The sequence below is a fragment of the Amphiura filiformis genome, chromosome 2 (genome assembly GCF_039555335.1).
Source record: "Amphiura filiformis chromosome 2, Afil_fr2py, whole genome shotgun sequence".
NCBI classification, from domain to species: domain Eukaryota; kingdom Metazoa; phylum Echinodermata; class Ophiuroidea; order Amphilepidida; family Amphiuridae; genus Amphiura; species Amphiura filiformis.
In genome coordinates, this window is record NC_092629.1 from 60,487,641 (window position 1) to 60,507,017 (window position 19,377).

The window sequence follows — 19,377 nt, forward strand, 5'->3', positions numbered from 1 at the left end:
TAGGATTGTTTTAAGTCATATTTTAATTTGGCTATTCCAGAAATTAAAAGCACTCCCCTTAACGAAGACATGGGATTCCCAAAAATTTTCATCATTTTTTTTTTTGCTCTGGGAATTCCCTCAAAAAATGGTCAAAAGACCTCTTTTTTAACTTGGGAATTCTCAAAAAGTTTGCAAAAATTGGCCTGTCTTTTTTTCTTCTTTAGGGACAATGAGAATCCCCAAAATAAATGGTCTTTATTCTCTCAACCCTAAAGAAGGCATGGGAATTCCGAAGAAAAAGACCCCTTTATTGGCTTTGGAATTCCCAAAAATGTTGGCAAATATTTGGGACACTGGGAATTCCAAAATGTTTTAAGCAATTTTTCCAAAAATGCATGCATGTCTTCTTTAGTCCCCTTTTCCCCTTTTTAGGAGTGCCAATTCCCCCTCTCAAAAAAGGGCGTCATTATTCTCAAAACCCTAAAGAATACATGGGAATTCCCAAGAAAATAACCCTTTTTTAGGAGTGGGGAATTTCCTTAAAAAGGTAATTGTTTTATTATTTTCAAAATTCCAAAAGAAAACATGGGAATTTACAAGAAAATGTCTTTTTTAGGAGTGTGGAATTCACAAAAAATATCATTAGGCCTATTTCATTATTCTCAAAACACTAAAGAAGGCATGTGAATTCCCAAGAAAAGGTCCCTTTTTTAGGAGTGGGAATTCCAATAAGAAGGGTCATAACCCTGGTTATAGGGACCACTATCACTATATTTTTGCTGAACCATAAAATGGTATCAGCGTATTTATGTTACTTGCTTACTAACTTACTGACTAACCGTTTGGTCTGAAATGGACATATCTTGAAATGTCACAAGGATATGACCCCCAAGTGGAGTCAAATGAAATATTCCCATTTGGGTCCTTTTCATTATCTCGAAATCCTAAGAAGATACGACCCCAAGAGTGGTGTCAAATGAAAGAGAAAAAGTACAGAATATAATAAAAAATAATTTACCCACCAGGGGTGACTCCTCATAAGACTGGTCAAAATTCCTATTTTCGGTCTATATTTCAAAATAGAAGAAGGTTTGACCCCCCCCATGGTTCAGCTATGGTGCGGTAAAACCGCTCTATAGTTCTTTTCAATCAGTTTCACTCTATTTGGGCAAAAATGCCCTTCCCAAAGGCATGTTTTTCCTTGATGCTTTTGTTGCCATTTATTGTAGGCCTACCCTTTTTTTGGACTCAATATTGATTTGCCTGTTTGAGCAGTGTTGCTGAATTTTGTAAATGTAAATAGGGATTGTTGACTGGAGGAATGGTTTGGATTCCTCCATTTGAAATCCACACACCCTTGTCATGCTTGTGGAAGATTTTGGAACATGCAGGTACATGGTTTGAACCAATCCAGATCTAAAATATTTATTCAAAATGGTAGACAAGTGTGGAAGATTTTGTAATTCCAACCAAATTCAACAGTTAAAGCAATGTCAGATCCAACCATTTTCAACAAATGTAACAGCCATTTCCAATGATATAACTGGACAAATATCCACCTTGATATCATAATTGCTGCTGTAGACATGGTTAGCATATGTAAATGTAAAATTACCTCATGGGGGGGCCTACTGCATGTACTATTATTATGGGCCTATATATAATGCAGCAAAAACAGAAATGTGTAGGTCATCTCAGGACGAATCCATGTTATCCAAAACAGTCTAATTTCTCTTGACTCATATTAAATTCGGATCCAACCATTTTCAACAAATGTGGCTCATATCAAATTGCTGGTGAAATCTTACAATTAAACCCCATTTTGTTACGAATGAGTTTTTAATAGATAGTGAGGAACTGCAAAAACAGTGTTTAGAAAGTGAAGGCAAGAATGTGTTTAGAATACGGATGTCAGATGTTTAGAAATTGAACACCATCACTGACCAATGTTCAAAAATTTGATACATGATGTTTAGCTTCTAAACGTGTTTACACAGTGAAGGCAAAATTGTGTTTAGAAAAGTGTTTTTTTTTTTTTTGCAGTGTAGGTTTTTTGATAGCCAGTATGTCAGCATCAACCAATTCTGTAGTGACTGTCCTTTTTTAATAACATCACCCAAATGCTATATAACCCTAACCACTGCCCTAACCCTAACCCTGAACCTAATCCTAACCCTAACCCTAACTCTGATGCCTAACCCCAGGCGGCGAATGGCATGATCGAGCCGGCAACTTGTGAAACCGCACGGCCGTATGGCATTTTCCATATACTCAGTTAGTTTTGTGGGGTTCATTATCGAACCCCAACGGTTTTAGCATGTATTTATATTATTTGTTAACATAGGCCTATTTGTTTGAGATATTTCAAGCGTTTTAAAATTTCAAAATAATCCCATTCAATTACACGGTTGACGATGAAAATTTACTGAATTTAGAGAATGCAATGCGACCACCACCTGGCCTAACCCCCTAACCATAAACCTAATTCTAAAAATAGGCTATACCCAGCAAACACAAAACGTTTTCGACATCATTCGCAAAAGGTTATAAAAGGTTGTCAAAAACGTTTAAATGTCGGGTTATATAAAGGGTATATTAAGAGTATAAAACGTTTTTATAACCTTAACTAACCATTTTTTGATAATCTACTGCTCAGCAAACAAAAATGTTTTACAGAAAACGTTTAAATGTCGGGTTATATAAAGGGTATAAAAACGTTTTAATAACATTCCAAAAACATTCTTGAAAACTTGATACAAAACATTCTAAACAGAATGTTATTTTGGAGTTGAAAAAATATTTTGCGAAAAATGTTTGCCCAAAATATTTTCAATAACGTTTTAAAAACGTTTTAATGACCTTTATATAACCCGACATTTAAATGTTATTAAAAGGTTTTGAAAAAACATTTTAAGAACATTTCTGTGTTTGCTGGGTTCAAACATTTTAACATAATGTTATTTAAGTATTGACACAATATTTGGCAAAAATGTTTGCACAAATAGTTTACAATAACATTTTTTGAAAACATTTAAAAACATTGTTGTAGTGTGTTTTCATACAAAACGTTTTAAAACGTTATCATGACCTTTATATAACCCGACATTTTAATGTTATTAAAACGTTTTTACCTAAACCAAAAGCCAAAATATAACTTTTAAAACGTTTTTAAAACGTTTTTGTGTTTGCTGGGTACTAAATAAAAACATAAAAATCCATTAGCATGCCCATATAACAGTAACATAGCCAGGAATGTTCGGGGTCGATAAATGGGAGGGGGGATGGCAATTTTCAAGTGGGGCAAGTGGGGCAAAATACAAGATGTCCCATAAAATGGTTACATGTAGAAGATGAACCGGATTTTGCGATGGTACAACAAAACACTCATTTTTTTCAGATATTATTTATTCATCCTTCTTGTAATGAACACAAGCACATCTTTGTTTTGATACTTATTCTTATTACTTTTTATATTATTTTATTTTTTTTTCATGGTTGAACTTATTGCACCACAATGGCGTAGCGTGAGTCATTCTATCATTCCTATGGATCTAGAAATGGAGTAAAAAATAACCTGTAAAATGTGGTAAAAAATTACACCTAATGATGTAGGGGTTAAGGGTTTGAAGCCGCCGTCGCTCTTGACCTCGCCTGTCCTGCAATGAATAAGTTTGATCAGGGTCCCTAGTTTGATAGTTATGGAAAAGCAACCTACATGTAACTGTTTCAGGAGCTTTCAGGATCAGGATGTTCGACCACAGATATATTCAGCTCCATTGGTAGCAAAAGGAAGAATAAGTGATAGGAACTCAGTAAACGCAGGTTTTTACAGAAAATGTTTAAATGTCTGGTTATATAAAGGGTATATGATAAAACATTTGAATAACAACATTTTTGAACTTATTTCAAAATATTCTAACATAATTTAAGTGTTGACAAAATATTTTGTAAACATGTTTGCCAAACACTATTTTACAATAACATTTTGAAATGTTAGTAGTGTTTTTGCATCATCATCATCATCATCATCATCATCATCATCATCATCACCATCACCATCACCATCACCATCATCATCATCATCATCATCATCATCATCATCAACATCATCATCATCATCATCGCCCAAACTCTTATGTCTTTCATCAGTTAATTGTTGAATCTCTAATGGTTGTAGGCCAATGTCGCTCTTGATGTGTCAGGGTATTGAAATGGCCTTGCGAATGCAGTGGACCAGCAAAACTATAAGTGACATTGTCTGTTCGATTTAGTGATGACATACAGGTGGGGGGTTGTCAAAATTTAAAAATCATGTCAAGTATGTGATTTTGGTCTCATAATCACTCTCTAAATGTAAAAGATTGAGTTTCCACTCTTTCAAGGAGTTAAACGAAAGACAGCCCGGTTTTTGATTGGAAAACACTCTGAAATGAGAGAAAGTACATAATTATTCTTTAGACAATATTCACTCTATTTGAGAGTGTACAGACTACTTTTTTCAATTCTTTTAGAGTGAAAATTTTCCACTCAAAAAGGTGTTGTCCTCCATTTCCCTCTTTAACTCTTTTTTTCCACTCGCTTTCCACTCGATCCGTGTACATTTAGAGAGCATTATTATTGTAGCTAAAAGGCTATATTTTCTGAAAACATACTTTTTTCTGAGTTCATTGTTAGAAAAACATCCTAACTTGCATAAATTTGTATATTCTTGAGCAGCAAAACTAAAAACACAGCAGCTGCTCTGTACTGTAAAATTTGGAAACAAATTATGCATGTGAATATTAAGTATATAAGTAACTCAAAATATAAACACCAGAAATTTTCATATTTTATAACGTGCTTCTCCGTCAGCATTGTTTTTAGTACCAATTTTACGATTAAAAGCATCATTCCGCAACGCAAAAGTATCATTTATTAGCACTGCAATTTTAAATTAAGGTTTATTTTCATTAAAACTATATAATAGTAGAATGCAAAGCAAATTTATTCATCCTTATCTAATGAATCAAAAATAATTTTCAAAAAGTCTAATTTGCGGAGGTAACGACCAATTAAAGTTGTATCATTCCGCAACGTTACGGAATGATGAATAATTCATAATGTACCAGTTTGAAAAAATTAAACACAATTTTGGGTTTAAAAACAGAACTATCTTTACAGTACTTGATGTTTCAGCATTACCTGAACCAAGTGACATTTCCCCTGCAAAACCCCTTACATCATTCCACAACGCGATAAGGATGCACGGATTGCAAGGATTTTTTAAATTTACGATAACATAAAAACGGTGGTGATTATTTCTTGATAGATGGTGATAGTTGTTATTGATACTTGTTATGTTACATCCTGTGGCTAACAGTAACATCCAGTCCTTAATTTCACTTCCAAGAATTTTAGACTAGCAGAATGCTGATGTATAATGTTAATTTCAGAATGTGACCTTGCAACACAAATTATCGGATAAAAAAATAGGTAATAAATATTTTTGGATAAATATTAATATATGTCAGCTAACATTATTAGCTAAGTATATAAAACACAATTTACTCAAATGTATTGATGTTGATATTTTTATTTTCAAACATGGACTGCTTTTCATTTTCTATGGGATTTTACACACAGCATCATTCTGCAACGTTTTAAATAAGTCATATTTTGGGTTTTGGTTTAGGTAAAAACGTTTTAATAACATTAAAATGTCGGGTTATATAAAGGTCATGAAATCGTTTTAAAACGTTTTGTATGAAAACACACTACAACAATATTTTTTAAATGTTTTCGAAATGTCATTGTAAACTATTTTTGCAAACATTTTTGACCAAATATTTTGTCAACACTTAGGGAAGGGGGGTATGAACGTTTGGACAGTATTTATTGTGGGACATTAGAGCACATCAGACATATCGAATTGCATTCTGAATACGAAGAATGTCCTTCTGATATCAAATAATTTTGATTTTTTTGAAATTCGCAATGTAATACACATTTTATGGCAAATCATTAAAATTGATATTTTGATATTTAACAGTACTCGAAGTAAACTTTATAAATCTGATGATTTATACTTAAAATTGTAGGTGGGATGAAAAGCCGACGATCAATTGAAAATTTTGACCTTTCGTATTGAAGATATGGATTTTTTTTCCCAAAACACCAAAAAAATTAGGTCTTTTTGGGAAAAAATCCATATCTTCAATATAAAAGGTCAAAATTTTCAATTGATCGTCGGTTTTTCCTCCTTTTTACTTATACTTTAATAATATATCCTTAGATTTATAAAATTTACTTCGATGACTATTATATATCAAAATTTGAAAAATATCAAATTTTAATAATTTGTCATAAAATTTGTATTATATCGTGAATTTAAAAAATGAAAATTATTTGATATCAGAAAGACATGCTTCGTATTCAGAATGCAATTCGATACGTCTGAGTTATATTTTGGCTTTTGGCTTAGGTAAACACATTTTTATAACATTAAAATGTCGGGTTATATAAAGGTCATGATAACGTTTTAAAACGTTTTGTATAAAAACACACTACAACAATATTTTAACAATGTTTTCAAAATGCTATTGTAAACTATTATTGCAAACACTTTCTGACAAACATGTTGTCAACACTTTTAAGTGTAGACAAAATGTTAAAAATAACATTATGTTAAAATATTTGCACCCAGCAAACACAGAAATGTTCTTAAAATGTTTTTTTCAAAACGTTTTAATAACATTTAAATGTCGGGTTATATAAAGGTCATGAAAACGTTTTTATAACGTTATTGCAAATATTTTGGGCAAACATTTTTCGCACAATATTTTTCAACCCCAAAATAACATTAAGTTTAGAATGTTTTGTATCAAGTTTCAAAAAATGTTTTTGGAATGTTATTAAAACGTTTTTATACCCTTTATATAACCCGACATTTAAATGTTTTCTGTAAAACATTTGTGTTTGCTGTGCAGTAAATTATCAACAAATGTTATTTTAATGTTATGAAAACGTTTTATACCATTAATGTACCCTTTATATAACCCGACATTTAAACGTTTTCTGACAACCTTTTATAACCTTTTGCGAATAATGTCGAAAACGTTTTGTGTTTGCTGGGTCCTTGCATCATTCCAAAATTGCAAAAAATGTTTTCTCTAAATGAACTCTAAATGCCGAAGAAAAATCTCGGGAACTTGGAAAACTAATTTTCCATGATCTGTGGGGCACTCTAGACATTTTGTGAGAAATTGTTTAAGCTCTAGCATCCGCAGCATTGGGATAGGCATCTGCTATCTACTGAAGATAGCGACATTCACAGAATTAGTCATTTCTGATTGGTTTGTCCGTTTATGTGCACACATGTAGTGATTTTCTTCACTTGTTCTAGTGTACATTAATTTTGTATTGTTTACCTGACACTGCTGTCTGTGGGCTCTGGAATTGGTCATATTTGCTCATTAAACTTTACCTATTTTGAGCCTACATTTGTTGTTTGGTTTAGCTTGGTGTCACATCATGTGCACACCATCATGACCATGTTGGTTTACCTTGCACTTTTTCTTTCCAATCCTGAAACCCGAATTGCTACACATGGAATGCCCAGTTTATTAAAAGCTGCTGATGTGATTTTTTACGAGTCAAATGTTAAATAGATATACTAGAAATTAACATGACCATAATATCCTTGCTGACATTATCAACACTATGGTTGGTGGGAAACATGACCTGGCAGTGTTTGCATTCATAAACTAAGACAACTAAAGAGGACACTCAATAGAGAGTATGTTGTTGGTTCAATAAAGGAGATCCCAAGGCTTTATTTGATACAAGAAGTGTCATTTCTTTCCAATATCTGTGATTTTTCTCGAGCAGAGGAAACACACAAAACCTTTGTTTTTGGTATTTTTTTGGGCTGAACTTAATTAGTATCATCCAGACCTATGGAAATATAAATACGATTGTTGGCTTCCTTCACTAATTTATAAGATCAGTGTATAATATTCAGAAGTACAGTTAAATCATGGCATTCTGACGTTTTGGCATTATTTTGCAATAATTTTGGTGCACTAAAAGCATACATTCTCAATTCAATTGGTGCAAAACAATGCAAATTAGGACCATGCACCAGATAAGATACCGTTTTTGTAAGCATGGAAGTCTTACCATTTAAAAGCATTAAAAAAAGGGATGTTTTACGCATAATTGTGACATTATTGTACTAGAACGTTGACTTGTGACAACATTGCACAATTTCAATGACAAGATAACTCTAAAAATATCTTTTGCATTATCGTTAGAGTTAGCATCCAAAGTCTGTGGAATGTTTTCCAATGGACTGAATTATCATGACAATTGATTATCCTATAAATCACAATAAACATGGCTTTGGTCTGGATTGAATCAAATACTTCATGAATTTTCATCATCAGCATGATCCTGCTTGTTTGTCAAAACATGTACAAAAATATGAAGATGTTTATGTTTTTTAACACAAGATAGTGTTAAAAGTTTGCTTTTTAACACTATCTTGTGTTAAAAAACATAAACATATTTTTATGTGTTTTAGTGTTTATAGATTAACACCCCTATACCTTCACTGTACAAACCACTGTACAAAGCGTTTATTAAGTGTTGCTCTGCTGTTTTTGCAGTGTTGGTGTTATGTGCTAGTCAATCACAGCTTAAAATTACATCTCGGGCTATGGTGTAATATCCCAGCAAACACACGAACGTTTTAAAAACGTTTTAAATAAGTTATATTTTGGCTTTTGGCTTAGGTAAACACATTTTTATAACATTAAAATGTCGGGTTATATAAAGGTCATGATAATGTTTTAAAACGTTTTGTATAAAAACACACTACAACAATATTTTAACAATGTTTTCAAAATGCTATTGTAAACTATTATTGCAAACACTTTCTGACAAACATGTTGTCAACACTTTTAAGTGTAGACAAAATGTTAAAAATAACATTATGTTAAAATATTTGCACCCAGCAAACACAGAAATGTTCTTAAAATGTTTTTTTCAAAACGTTTTAATAACATTTAAATGTCGGGTTATATAAAGGTCATGAAAACGTTTTTATAACGTTATTGCAAATATTTTGGGCAAACATTTTTCGCACAATATTTTTTCAACCCCAAAATAACATTAAGTTTAGAATGTTTTGTATCAAGTTTTCAAAAAATGTTTTCGGAATGTTATTAAAACGTTTTTATACCCTTTATATAACCCGACATTTAAACGTTTTCTGTAATACATTTTGCGTTTGCTGGGCAGTAGAATATCAAAAATGTTTTTTAATCTGATGAAAACGTTTTATACCCTTAATATAACCTTTATATAACCCGACATTTAAACGTTTTCTGACAACCTTTGATAACCTTTTGCGAATGATGTCGAAAACGTTTTGTGTTTGCTGGGATGTTCTTTGTTCAAATTGTTTTTTATGGTGGCATTATGAAATGGTTTAAGGTGTAAGGCTGGTGTGGCACTTTCGCAGTCATTTTGTGAGAGCAAAATGTAAAACACATGGGTCATTGGGCAAGAGGCGGATTGGGTGATAACATGATTTTTTTTAAATTGCACCTTTTTGTGAGAGCCAAAACAGTCTCACAGAAGCTTTGAACATTTACTTTCTAGGTCGAACAACATGTTCAAATGGCTTTGTTATTTGAAAAATAAGTAGTAAAATCAGTGATAAATGAACGTTTTTGGTGTTCACATTGAAAAATAAGAGCTAGTAAGGGCCTTTGGGTGACAGATCGAAAATAAGGGGTCTTTGGGTGACAGCCCCGGTGACAGAGGATTTGGGGTTTTTATGTGACAGTGATGCTGAAAAGGGGGGGGGGAGGGCTTTGTGCCCTGACATATATGCGTCACCACCAAATTGGAACTTAAAAGTGCCCCCTGCATGCTGGGTATAGCCTGCACAGACACGTAGGCCCATGCTTTAAAAGTATGCATTTTGTGTTAGTTGATAACAAAATGTTTTAACACTATCATTACAGCCTTGTGTCTTCAATAAAGCAGGAAATATTTACCCAAAATGTGGAAAAAAAACCATTAAAAAGACAAAAATATCATTTATTGGTCATTTCATGTTTTCATATATTGAAGAAAACAAATTACCACCCCATTCCTACATTGTATTTAATGGTTCTCAATTTTGCTTCCCTTATTTTGTGGAATTTAGGGTTGAATGGTGAACAATTGCAGCTAATTGCAAACCTTATTCCTCTAAATTTGGAAACCATTGAAAATTTAGTGAACTTTCAATGAAGAAAATATAAAAAGTGCTAGTCTATTTAACTTCTTTACTGAAAAATGGGGAAAAGACTTTCTTTGCTACCATAAGACCGAGGCATTCAACTTCAGAAGTGACAGTATGTGCCTGTCAATAGGCCCCATACCCGATGACCCCCCTTTTTTATATAGGTGCAGCTACCCAATGACCCCTTTTTTTTTCTAGAGTTGTGTCATCAAAATGGCACAAAATAATGTGGAAAATTTCAAATTCTCTCTTATCCGCAAATTTTTATTGTAAAGTTGGAACAAGAAAAAGATTTTTGCTCCATTTTTTTCAAAATTTTCTACCCGATGACTTAGGGAGTGTTCATAAATACTTTGGTGGGGGTGGAAAATATATCAAACAAAATTTTGGGTCCTAAAAAGGGGGTTCAAAAACAATTCAGTCCTTAATAGAGGGGGATCAAAAATATTTGAAGGTAAAAGTCCGGAGTAACATGTACGACAAGGCATGCACATTCCGATTTTTTGCGCATAAATGTTAAGTATTCAATTGTGTACTCTCAAGCTTCAAATCAACACAATTCAAAATTCAGTCAGTATTAGGGGGATCAACAAAATTAAAGGATATTTATACCTGTCATATGAATACTTTGGAATAAAAGTAAGTTTAAATTAGATTTATTTGATAGCGTTTGTTATTTTTTTGTATCCAAGGCGCCAACTTTTCCAATCACCCACCCCTACCAAAGTACTAATATAGAACACTCCCATAGGTTTATAAAACGTTCATACATACACGCTATATAACGGCGCGCGTGATTGGTCGAGAGGCGGGCATAAACAGCGTTTATGCCCGGTGTCCCGGATGTGCGATCGCCGGGTAGGAAAAATGAAGGAAAACTATGATTTTTAATAATGTTGCTTGTACTTTTTTGTTATTATTTTGATGAAATAAGAATCACAAAATGTTCTGATATGTATGAACGGGGTTCATTCATATATTTTCATGACTAAACGGTTGTTTATGCCCTCGGGCCGCAAGCGGCCCCTCGGGCATAAACAACCGTTTAGTCATGAAAATATATGAATGATGAACCCCTAATTGACTGATGATATATACTTTGCGCCAATTGCTAGTAGGCTATAATTAGGGACGCACCATTAGACTTCAAGGGGGGATGGAGGAAGTTGGGGTCGGGGCAATTTTTTTTTTTTTCGTTGCCAAAGGCGGCAAGTTTTTTTGGTTTTTTTTCATGCATTTATACAGTTAGGTGGGGAAAGTTTTGTTTTTTTTTTTTAGTGTTGGTGGGGAAAGTTTTTTTTTGCACATGTAGTGGGGGAAGTTTTTTTTCAAAACTTCCTCCCCTCCCTTGAAGTCTAATGGTGCGTCCCTATAGGCCTACATTAGGTACAAACATCCGGCATTATTTATAATATTAAATAGTTTTTAAAACAAAACTATCTGTGATTTGATAAATAAATGGGACAAAGGAGGTATTGTAAGTTTCACAGCCACAGTGTTTTCTTTTTTGTGGGATTTCTTTTGGATGGGCGCCACATTCCTTTTTTAAAGGAATTTTTATTAAATGGTGTCTTTTATGAATGACCCATACACATACACTGTGAATGGGCTGTGAAAAATGGTAGGGTATTCTAAAAGATAGCAGTAGCAATTTATGTTTATTGTTTGATTATCTACATTATAGACCTATCTGATATTTGACCAAAAAACGTATGAAGACCTGTTATCGACTTATTTTTCCTGGTTGCAAAATTTGCTATGCTACAGTACATCACAATTTTCAAAATATAATTTGGTTTTGTGAGCGGAGAGTCATGAACTCTCCTTCATGTCCTTTTGGAGTTGTATCACTTTCGCCTTTTTTTTTTATCATGCTTTACCTACTAAACAACTTCTTGGTTAAAGCACCTTTTAAGATAACCCTTTTCAGGAAATGTCAGATTTTAACCAGTTTTCATGGGTTTGGATTTAACCACCATCACCAGTGAAAAATTATTCAGTAGGCCTACAGCATATTTAAATAATATTAAGTAGCAAAGTATATTAGTATCCAGTATCCAGAGAGGACCTACATGTAGATTTTAACCAGTTTTCTTGCAATTTAAACCACCAGTGAAAAATGATTAAGTTTACTGTTTACAGCATGATAATATTGAATAACAAAGTATATTCAAAAGCTGCTCAGATCACAGAGACCAATGTCAGTGAATGTATATAATAAAGAAATGTACACACATACAGCAGCAGCATGCAGCATACACAGATCCTGGATCTGTGGTATAACAGAGCTTATAGGTCAAGGCCATAATGTAATATTTTAACTTGCTGTGATTTTTAACATAATTCATGTAATTAAATGTTCATGCCATCATACACCAGTTGCAACCAAGATCATTCTTAAACAGATCTTTTAAACTTTTAAAGTTTTTTTCCATGTAGTACATCAGCTACAAAATAGAAAGTAACAATCCTGCATGGAGAAGAACTGCAACATTTTTTTACATGTTTGGTGAAAATTGTCTTGATCAAAAAAAAAATTCCACAATTCATTCACAAAATTGATCTACAGATTTGATAAAACAAACCTATCAAATTTTAGCATTATAAAATAATAAATAGTATAGCCGGAGTTCAAACTCATAGGAAATTATGGGCATATACAGAATGGGTTGGGAAGTTCTTGATTTTGGATGCGGCTGCATGGGATTGTGAAATTTAAATTCCCACTTCAAAATCAGAATTTGCAATTGTAGGAAAAACTGAAATCTTTGTAGGCCTATGGACATGATGGAAATATATAGGCTATTTTAATGATCAGATAACCATTGTCATGCAAAAAAAAAATCATTTTGAAATAAGCCTAGGCTATAGATTCATGTAGCAAGTACAAAACAGAGTAGGAAATTAAGTGGCCAAAAATACATGCACAAAAAAAAGTTTATAAGAAAAAGCATCCATCTATAAAATTGCCATTTTTGGCATTTTCATTTCATTTTGGCAGGTTTGCGGATTGTAGTAGGCTAATAACTTGAATTTTGGCCCATTGCAGCCCATGAAAAACTCCCAGGTGTGCCATCTGGTATGCCCATGCAAAATGGGGTACTAGTATGCAAATGTATTGTAAACAGGCTGCATATACCTTTTGTGTTATTCCCCCAGCTTCCCCCATTTGATGTTGTGTCACGTGGTATTTTAAAATTCAATAGAAAAACACATATGGTTTGTTGCAAAAGAGCTGGGGCATAAACCAGGGCCATCGCAAGGGGGAAATTTTCAATTTGTCCTGCTGATCTGCTATTAAAATAACTTCATTGAGGCGAAAATTTGCCTGTCTTCTTTAGGAACACTGGTAATTCCCAATTAATCATTTTTTCTGGCAGTCGGTATCCCCCCGAAAAAATGGCAGCACATTAAAATAATGAAATCCTAGAGAAGACATTGAATTTCCAAGAAAAACTGCATTTTTTAAAGCTTGGGAATTCCCAAAAATTTGGGGGAAAATGTGCTTTCTTCTTTAGGGACAATGGGAATTCCCAATCTTTTTCAGCAGTTTTTTTAAATGGGGATTCCCAATTCTTGTGGATACAATCTTGGTCTTGGAATTCCCAATTCTTGGTCTGGGAATTCCCAAAAATGTTGGCAAAAATTTGCCTGTCTTCTTTTAATGGTCACTGGGAATTCCCAATTTTTAAACATTTTTTTTTTTTTTTTTTTTCAAAATGGGAATTCAACATTTTTTTAGATAAAATTTTGGTTTGGGAATTAGTCCAAAAAAAATCACATATCTTCTTTAAGGGAGTAAAAATAATATTTCTGGAATAGCCCATTATACTTGACATATATGTCAACTGAATTTGAGCTTTTTTGGGGGTAAAGTCTCAATCATTTCCTATACTGCAGCCCCCCCCCCCCCCATCCCCACCAATCAATGTTAATTGTCTCTAGGGGTTATTTAATGTGATTTTACATTATTTGACGCGATTTTACATTATTCATGCGATTTTACATTATTTCATGCGATTTTATTTATTTTTCAGTGATTTTTGAAATATTGGTTAATTTTTACAATAATTTACAAATTTTTTTAATAATGTAATGATTTTTACTGTTATTTCACATCATTTCCTGCGATTTCATATTTTTTCTTGTGATTTAATATTTTTTCATGTGATTTTATATTTTTTCTTGTGATTTTAGTTTTTTTTTGCCAATATTTTATGCGATTTTGAGTGATTTCACTGAATTTTATAATTTGTACGACTTTTTACCAATACTTAACAAAATTTTTCCAATTTTGTCATAATGTTCCGACATGTTAAAATAGTTTGCTGTTTTAATGTGATTTCCCATTTTCCCCCATGTGACATGGGGCCTACTTCAGGCACCTACCACATCAGAAGCGAGTTTTCTTGTACTTCTACACATGTGATTTATGCACTTGGGTGTCGACGACATCCGCATATTCTGTACATCGGTGAAACTGAACGGCGTTTGGCGGATAGGTTCACCGAACATAGACGTGACGTCCTCATACGTGACACCGCCAAACCCGTCCCTCAACATTTTAGAGGGGATAGTCATACCATCACGGACCTTACTGTTACCGCTCTCACCCAAGTGCATAATACTCACAAACGGAAAGTCGAGGAACAACGCATCATATTTAATCTTGGCACACTTCAACCCAATGGGATGAACATTCAATTTAATGTCTTCAACATCAATATTTAACTTTTCACATTACTTTCATCTTTTGCATTTCCTTTCTTTTCTTTTCTTTTCTTCTTTTCTTCTCTTCTTTTCTTTTTTCTTGTCTTGTCTTCTTTTTTTTTTTCTTTTCTTTTCTTTTCTCTCTTCTCTTCTCTTCTCTTCTCTTCTCTTCTCTTCTCTTCTCTTCTCTTCTCTTCTCTTCTCTTTTCTTCTCTTCATTTCCTTTCTTTTTGCTTCTGTTGTCTTCTGTTGTCTTTCTTTTCTCTTTTCTTTTCTTTTCAGGTTTCTTTTCTTTACTCTATTTTTTCTTTTCTCTTCTCTTCTTTTCTCTTTACTTTACTTTTCTTTTTCTTTCTTTATTTCCTTCATTTTTTCTTTGCAATAATTTTGATTTCGACCTTTTGCGTGTCTTCCCCCTTTGCGTTGCGCTAGACCTCGCGCCTTTCAATCTATGTTTTCACGCACGACTCCGCGCGCGACTCCTCGCGCGTTTCTGTGCTCTCCTCTTCCTTTGTTTTCCGGCACGCAAAAGGTCATCACTTGACAAAGGTCTATGACCGAAAATTCGTGTTTAATTTGCTACGCAAATAAATTTATACAAATGTGGTTTGACACCAAATATTTCTGCTCTTGGACTCTTTTACCTATGAAAAAGGATAATATAAGAAGGCTATTCTGCACATATCGGTTTTGTTGGGCAAAAGACACGATACCCAGTAAAACTGTACTATCTGCAAACATTAGATATTGATTACATTATTTGTACAAAAATTAAAGCAATTTGATAATTTTCAGAAATAAATCTAATGGTTCCACATTTGACAACCTTTTTAATCAAATTTAGCATTTTCTTTCAGACCGTTTCCGACCTAATACATCTGTATCTACTTTAACATGTTTAACCAACACATCTTAAAAACCAAAAAGCACACTTTAATCAAACAACCTTTTTTGTAGCCAAAGATTTAAGAGTATTACCATGGGTAATTTCAATATCCTGGCCCATAAGATAACAGAGATACGATTTTGAATGACCCTCGTACTATCGAAAAATGTTGTGAATTAAAGGGCATTTCGTGATCCACAGCCTCATCCCCCACTTTTCCCCAAAAAGTTGAGATTTTTACACCACTGGATACCTCTGGCTACATAATGTTTATGTACCAAATATTTCTTGCAGATTAATTCGTTTAGCAAAATATCGCCAAATTTGAATTTCGTTCTGGTGGACCAGAACGAAATTACAACACATTGTCTATGGAGCAGTGTAATACACATAATCATGCATAACTCGCAAACGCAAAATCGGAATCAACTGAAATTTTGGAAATAAGCTTTTTTCGTGGATATCTACTGAAAAATGTCATAAAAAGAGGATGCTAGGATCACGAAATCCTCCTTTAAGCATTCTGCAGACTAGTCACGGTATCAGATGAGGTTGGATGAATTGGCGTTCAATTTCAGATTCAATTTCCCTAGTACATATAAACGGAACAAAGCAATAATTCGATGACGTCCTATAAACGATTTTGTTAGGAAATTACCCTCCTCCATGAAATGAAAGTGTGTAATCAAGTTGGAAATTCCAAACCGGAAGATCAACTTTGACCGATATGTTAACTACAGACACTGGCCAAAAGTATTGCAACATCACTGAAAAAGAATTGGTCAAAACTGTGAGTTGATCATTCATTCGATATCCTTGGAAATGTTCTTTGCATGATAAAATTAAGATCGGGCTAATCATTGCATGGAAAGTGTTAGATCCGTTAAATCTGTTAAAACGCAGACATGGCAGAGAGGAGGAAACTGAAGGCCACACAATGTCCAGATGTGTGAATCCACAAAATGTCCAGATATGTTTAAAATGGTTGCCACACGAATGTGTGTAGTTTTTTTTACAAATGTAATCGGCCTTTTGGCCTCATCCCCTTGCAAAAACAGGACTGTCGTTTATAGGACGTCATCGACCTAACGATTTGTTCCCTAAACATGATTATGTTGTTCTATTGGTCTTTAAAATGTGCACAAGGTATACAAAATGGTATATATATATAGGAATAGCAAGGACGATTCTGTAAACATAATGTTCAAAATATTATTGGCTGAAACCATTGGCACAGGTAGCATTCTTTAAGAGCAGAAGATTTGAAAGCTACACCGCCTGATAAAAGAAGCTGTTGGTTTTTTACGTTAAAATATGGTTGGATGTTATTCTTCTAATAAAACACGAATATCTTCAAATCTATATCTTTTTATCTAAATCTCTATCTGTTTACCTGTCAATTGTAATTTTCTTCTATTCAACTTACAGGGAATATATGTTTTTGATACTTTTTGGAACGAAGCTTGGTACGTGGGTACCATTGATATTCTACACGATCATTTTGGCTGGATGTTTGGATGGGGAGATTGTGTATGGTTACCATGGATGTACACAATACAGGTGAGTAACCAGTATTTAGTATGTCCACAGAAGCTGGTGATACTTCAAAGTTATGCAGAGGTGTACCACCCGGGGCAGAGTGGGGACATCCCCCAGGCTCGAACCGGGACCAAATTGATTGGCTTGGTTTAGGCCACAATTGTCCTCATTTTGGTCAAATTTAGCATTAAAATTGCAAATTTCATTTATCACATTTACATAATAGTAGCAGGTCACACCATTTGACTTAATTAATTTTTAGTGTCGGCAAGGAACTTTTTATTTTTGGGTTTTTTTTTTGCTAATGCCCGATTGACATACTAGGTAACATGTTTAAGGGACCATTCAATATTTACGCAAGTGTTTTATCAATAGAAATGGTTGTTTGCGCTACACCATGGAAGTAAGAGATACCAAAAGGGGGAATGTACATAAGTAGGCACCAAAAGGTGAATGCGCACCTATATAAGTGACTGCGATTACAATCGTACCTAAATGTACCCGACGTCAACTATTTACTACATTTTAATCTTACTTCAGGGCTTTTACTTGGCTTACAAGCCGGTTGATCTTCCACTGCCCATAGCAGTCGCACTTCTTACACTTGGACTGGTGGGCTTGTTCATCTACCGCGCTGTGAATTCTCAGAAAGATTACTTCCGCCGTACGGATGGCCAAGGACTCATCTGGGGCGCTAAACCAAAGTACTTGGAAGCCACTTACTACACAAGTGACAGCAAGAAGCGTATGATTAAGCTCTTGCTATCAGGATGGTGGGGAGTGACACGCCATATGAATTATACTGGGGAACTGATGTTATCTACAGCATGCTGTCTGGCCTGTGGACTTCAAGGTTTCATGCCATATTTCTATATATTGTTTGTTTTTATCCTCATGACACACAGATGTATCCGTGACGAACATCGTTGTAAAGCAAAGTATGGCAGGGTTTGGGATGAGTATATGTCCAAAGTGCCACACAGACTAATACCGGGAGTATTTTAACTCTCTTGATGAATGTGCCGTGTGGTGTCCCGGTAGAAAAAATTATCATGTAGCCTGAACCCTGGAATTATGGAAACTTTCGGGCCTCATAACTTCTAAACGGTAGAAAAAATTATCATGTAGCCTGAACCCTGGAATTATGGAAACTTTCGGGCCTCATAACTTCTAAATTGTTGGTCTAAAGTATATAAAAGTATACATATTTAGAATGGCAAAGACTTGATAAGTTCATCTGTGAGGTCATATTTGGGCCAAAATGACATTTTTGGCCCAAAATCCCAAAAATAACGGTTTTTGGCCCACTTCTTTTTCGTGCATCGTAACAAAAAAATTCTTGGGCCAAATTTTTTTTTTATTAATTTTTAAAAACTAGATCAAAATATTTAGGACCCGTTTTTTCATTTTTTGAATTTCGACCAACTTTGAGAAATTTGCACCAAAAATGGTTAAAAATGCTGATTTTTCAAAAAAAAATCCCGATTTTGGCCCAAATTTCAAATAATTATTTTTGGTGAAATTGGTCAAAATTTAAAAAAATGAAAAAACGTGTCCTACATATTTTGATCTAGATTTTAAAAATTAATAAAAAAAAATTTTGGCCCAAGAATTTTTTTGTTAGGATGCATGAAAAAGAAGTGGACCAAAAACCGTTATTTTAGATTTTAGCCAAAATGGCATTTTGGCCCAAATTTGACCTCACAGATGAACTTATCAAGTCTTTGCCATTCTAAATATGTATACTTTTATATACTTTAGACCAACAATTTAGAAGTTATGAGGCCCGAAAGTTTCCATAATTCCAGGGTTCAGACCAACCTTAAATAAATCAAAACTGAAATGTTTGGTTATGCCTTCATTAGGGTTAGTGTTAGGATTAGGCGTAGTCTTAGGGTAAGGGTTACACAATTCATGTACACAGGGGATTGTGATGTTTATACACGAACCTTCTTATAAAATAAAGCCAGCAACACATATTTCTCCA

General features: G+C 33.9%; 1 protein-coding gene across 1 annotated transcript in view; it reads left to right on the plus strand.

Moving 5' to 3' along the window:
• Positions 1-18,442, plus strand: part of LOC140146488 (7-dehydrocholesterol reductase-like) — a 31,941-nt gene extending 13,499 nt beyond the window's left edge. Inside the window, exons 6-7 of the mRNA XM_072168353.1 lie at positions 17,280-17,411; positions 17,931-18,442. Of these exons, the coding sequence (XP_072024454.1) occupies positions 17,280-17,411; positions 17,931-18,395 (597 nt within the window). The 3' untranslated portion in view covers positions 18,396-18,442. The remainder of the gene's footprint in view (positions 1-17,279; positions 17,412-17,930) is intronic.
• Positions 18,443-19,377: the final 935 nt, after the last annotated feature.